Below are 4,374 nucleotides of genomic sequence, written 5' to 3' on the forward strand. Positions count from 1 at the left end.
TCACAGGAAGCAATCCCCACAGCCTCGATCAGTCTTGACTGAAAAGCTTTCAGACCCCTGTGTAAGCAATTTATACTAGCGGATCAAGCACCTATTAACATGCAAAATCGAATTTTGATTCTATAAATTAGTTTAGACATTTTCTAAGCACAATGACAATATTTTATAATATATCTATATAAATTTTTGCTATTTTCAAAATGCAACATTAAGTATGCCCATTCTTGTTGTCTTTCTTTTTCTTTATTTCTCTATTCAAACCCTGTGAACATGAGGGCCTAAGTCAGCTTTTGGAACACTACGAAATTTAGAAATTTGAACAACAAAGAGAGACGGAAACTAGGGGCCCGTTTTGTAACGTTCCTGCGTTTTTTGTTTCTCGTTTCTAATTTTCTCAAGAAATCTAAGCATTTTACAAATAACTAATTTGTTTCTTGTTTCTCCTTTCTTGGATACATTCTCCCAATTGTATAGAGATTTTGGAAACAACCAAAACAAGTTTCTTCTTTCTTGTTCTCATTCCAATTTGTTCCAAAATATAGATGAAAATATTGTTTTATCATACTTAATTCTTTGAGGTTGGAACGATGCAATACATTTTTCTTCATTAAAAATAAAGAAACAGAAACCTTACCAAACAAGCCCTCGAGATTTAAATCTCACTCCAACATATTTTATTTCAATCTGAGCTTGTTCGCGGTGTTCGTTGTTTTCTACACCACAAAAAATTTAAACAGGATCACATACACGTACATATACATGTACAAAAAAAAATGTAAAATATAGTATTCTTCACTTATTGTGAATACATAAACCACCACAAATCTATATATGTCCAAAATAATGAGATGAAACACACAATACAAGCTAGTCATTTCTGTACATAGCACTCAATCTCTAACGTAACTAAGTTGTGGTTGAAACTACCCAAATGAGAAGTTTCACCACTCTAATAAGTAAGGGAATTATAATACAACAAAGAACAACTACTCCAACCATTACTAACAAAAGGATAAATACTACTTTATATGTTATCTTTAAAGCGTAAGAATTTCTAAATGAGACGTTTACGATCCAAACTCCCAATAAGTAACTATATGCTAAGGATGCAATGGCAATGCACATAGTTACTGTCAACAGCCATGCACAAATCCTATTTCTCAGAGGCAGTCGAGCTATAATGAATATAATCACACATATTGATGCAAGAAAAGAGATGCTATTCATAATCAAGTAAGTGATGTAACCATATCCTTGGTTTGATGTTGGATAGGCCATCACCGCAGTTCCAGCAATGAAAGCTATCAAATTATCGTGACGATAATATGAACGATGAGCAGTGGTATTGGGATTGAAATGAATATCTTCTTGCCAAACACCGCCAGGAGGGTTGATTGCACCTTGAAAAGCCACAGTTGCGATCACTGTTGCCACCAACATCATTGTACCCTGGACATCTTGAAGCCAATCCCCTTTGTACTTAAGATGCTTCTTCCACGAACTTTTCATCAACTTTTTCGACGTTGCGCATGTCGATGATGCTTCAATACATTGTTCTCTTACCCTTGAGACATCTTGATCAATTCTACATGATAAACTTTGACATGACGATCCATTTCCATTTGAGGCAACGCAACTACTCATCATACTTGTTCCAACTTTTATTCCTGGGATAGATAGTAAATACCGTACTATCTGCACAATTTGAATCAAATTTATCATATTTCAAATGGTTAGTTAAGGATCACACGTTAAAAAGAAAATGGACCTTAGGAATGTCCTTTATAATAGATATAAGCTACTTCTCTGATTGTCAATTGGTTTAAGATGGAATCCCATGAATATTGATATGGTATAAGAGCCCAAAAGCTCAAATGAGCATCCAGTCCGGTCAAGATTGATGAGCCAAAAGAGCCTCGATCTTGAGAGAGTATGTTAAGAATTCCATGTTGAAAAGATAAGAGAGACCTTACAAAGGTTTATAATAGATATTGGCTACTCAAGGGACCTAACGAAAGTTTATAATAGATATGACTCTCCTCTCATTATCAATTGGTTTTGAGATGAAACCCGATTAATATTAATAAGTTTTTTTCTTCAACCAACCAAATTAATCACAGTAATGTGTACCTCAATTTGTCTTAACATTAGAGACAGGTCCAAAACAGTATTGTCGCTGTTATCAACTGTGTTCAGAAACTCTTCATCATTGTGGATCTTCAGTGTTTTGATCAACATCTCAATGGCCTCTAAATGATTATCTTTTGCACATAAATGTAAAACAGTTTGACCATTGTGAAGCTTTGTCCAAACGGATTGTGGCCTTGCATGGATCAACTCTTGCATGATTTCGATTTGCCCACTTATCACTGCATGATGTAGAGGAATCAACCCATTCAAATCGCGAACCAAGCAAGCGCTAGTGTTCTTCTCCAACAAAGCTTGAACAATCTCAACCTCTCCATTTGCTGAAGCTAAGTGGAGGGGTGTTCGTTGGAGGGCGTCGACTTCACCAGCAAGTTCGGGCTTGAGATCCAAAAGAAACCGAGTGAATTCGAGTTGGCCATGCAAAACCGACACGTGCAATGGACTCTCGGTATTGGACGACGAGGAGATTAGAACTTTTTGAATGATATGTGGATCCTCTTGAATTAGTGTCTCCAAGCTCTGAATGGAGCCAATCTTTGATGCTTCATAGAGCTTTCTTTTATTTTCTTCAGCGGGTAGCATGACTATTCTAATTTCTTTGTTTTCTCCATTGGCAAAACTGAAAGATTGTCTGAGTTTATTATGAACGGCCTCCATTGATTCTCTAATAACTTACCTCCAAACGGGATTTTCATAAAGAATTTATAAGCCAATATTATATATAGAAATACAATTTCTTTAAAGTTATTTTGTGGAATTTGAAGACAAATATGTGATGACACAACTAGAAGATCTTACTTGACCTTTAAGTTTTTGAAATAGTCCAATTCTAAATCATCATCTTCTAAGAAGAACTATTCATTATTTATTCACTTTGGACTTGAATAAAAGGGTGACATCTCAGACCCCATCATCTCATTTAATTTATGGATGCCACACCAACATGAAGGATGCTAATTTACTTATTCATTTTATACTAAATTTAGTCTTGTTGGACACATAATTTCTCATCAAATAAAAATGAGAAAAATCTTGTGTATTGTGTCTGAGATATATAATATCTAATGTATATAAATTTTTAAAATTAATGCTCCCTGATACATTTACTAAACTCCATACTTTCACTAGCTTCAAGTAAAACCCTAAAGTTGGCTCAACATAACTCAATCTTGCTCTCCCCAAATTCCATTAGCAATTGTTAATTACCTAAAAATTGGAAGAGCCTAGTTTTTTTAGTACAACAATATGTAGAGGTGGAAATTCGAACTCATGATCCTAGGGTACAAATATTTTCGAAATCTAACACAAGTTTTGGAAACAACAAAATCTAGTTTTTTTTTCTTAACAACAAGTGGGGTGGGGGTTCGAACTCATGACCCTTTTGGTCAAAGACATGTGTCAATTACCGTTGAGATAAGCTCATGTTAGCACAAAATCTAGTTTCTTATTTCCTATTTCCCGTATCTAATTTTTTCATAAACATATGAATCGAAGCGTTATTTTTTCATTTTGTGAATTATGATATGCATAGTAAATATATCAATATTCATGGAGTCTTATCTCATCGTCAATTGATTTTGAGATGAAACCCATGAATATGATATCAGAGCTCAAAAGCTCAAATGATGGGATATAGCAAAAATTGGTGAACCCCGGAAGAGGCACTGTTTGATCAAGAAAATGACCAACCTTGCTAGCTTCGGATTGGCTAGGACGAACTGGTTGAGCAGCTACGAGATCCGTGCAAAAGACCTGCAAAACAGAGTAAGCACTCTGATGCTAAAGTCAATAAGCATCTCAGTCAACTCAAGAGAAAGAATTGGGTTGATCGCGTACGACCTTGAAATGAAGCGAAATGATCCTATTTATAGGCGAAGTCCCCGACATCGTTTCCGACAATGCCTCAACGGCTCTTTAAGGTTACCGTGAAATACGGCGTGATGTCGCGGAGTCTGTCGGAAAATAGGCTGAGCCGAGGTAGTCTAAGTAACGTAATTGGGCGATCGGCCATTTAACATGGTCGACTCAACAGGAGGATTTAGGACCGAGGTAGCTGTACTCGCAAAGGACGACACCTGTACTGCTCAACAGTCAACCATAGCATGCCACGTGTAGGTTGAGAATTTACCTCCAACCGGCACCATCTTAAGGGAGCATGTTAAATATCCACCTTGAAAATTATAGGACCTAACAAAGATTTATAATAGACATAGGCTACTCCTCTCA

At 36.1% G+C, this 4,374-nt stretch overlaps 1 protein-coding gene across 1 annotated transcript; it reads right to left on the reverse strand.

Moving 5' to 3' along the window:
• On the reverse strand, positions 1-2,805 carry LOC111018270 (uncharacterized). The gene is made up of 4 exons (XM_088120188.1): positions 2,131-2,805; positions 1,332-1,695; positions 1,072-1,253; positions 1-57 (listed from the first exon to the last, which is right to left on the reverse strand). The coding sequence occupies exons 1-4, from the start codon at positions 2,803-2,805 to the stop codon at positions 1-3; spliced, it is 1,278 nt and encodes a 425-aa protein (XP_087976314.1).
• Between the last annotated feature and the right edge of the window lie 1,569 nt (positions 2,806-4,374).

This window comes from Momordica charantia, assembly GCF_013281855.1.
Source record: "Momordica charantia cultivar OHB3-1 chromosome 11 unlocalized genomic scaffold, Mcharantia_2.0 BLBB01000011.1, whole genome shotgun sequence".
Lineage (NCBI taxonomy): Eukaryota > Viridiplantae > Streptophyta > Magnoliopsida > Cucurbitales > Cucurbitaceae > Momordica > Momordica charantia.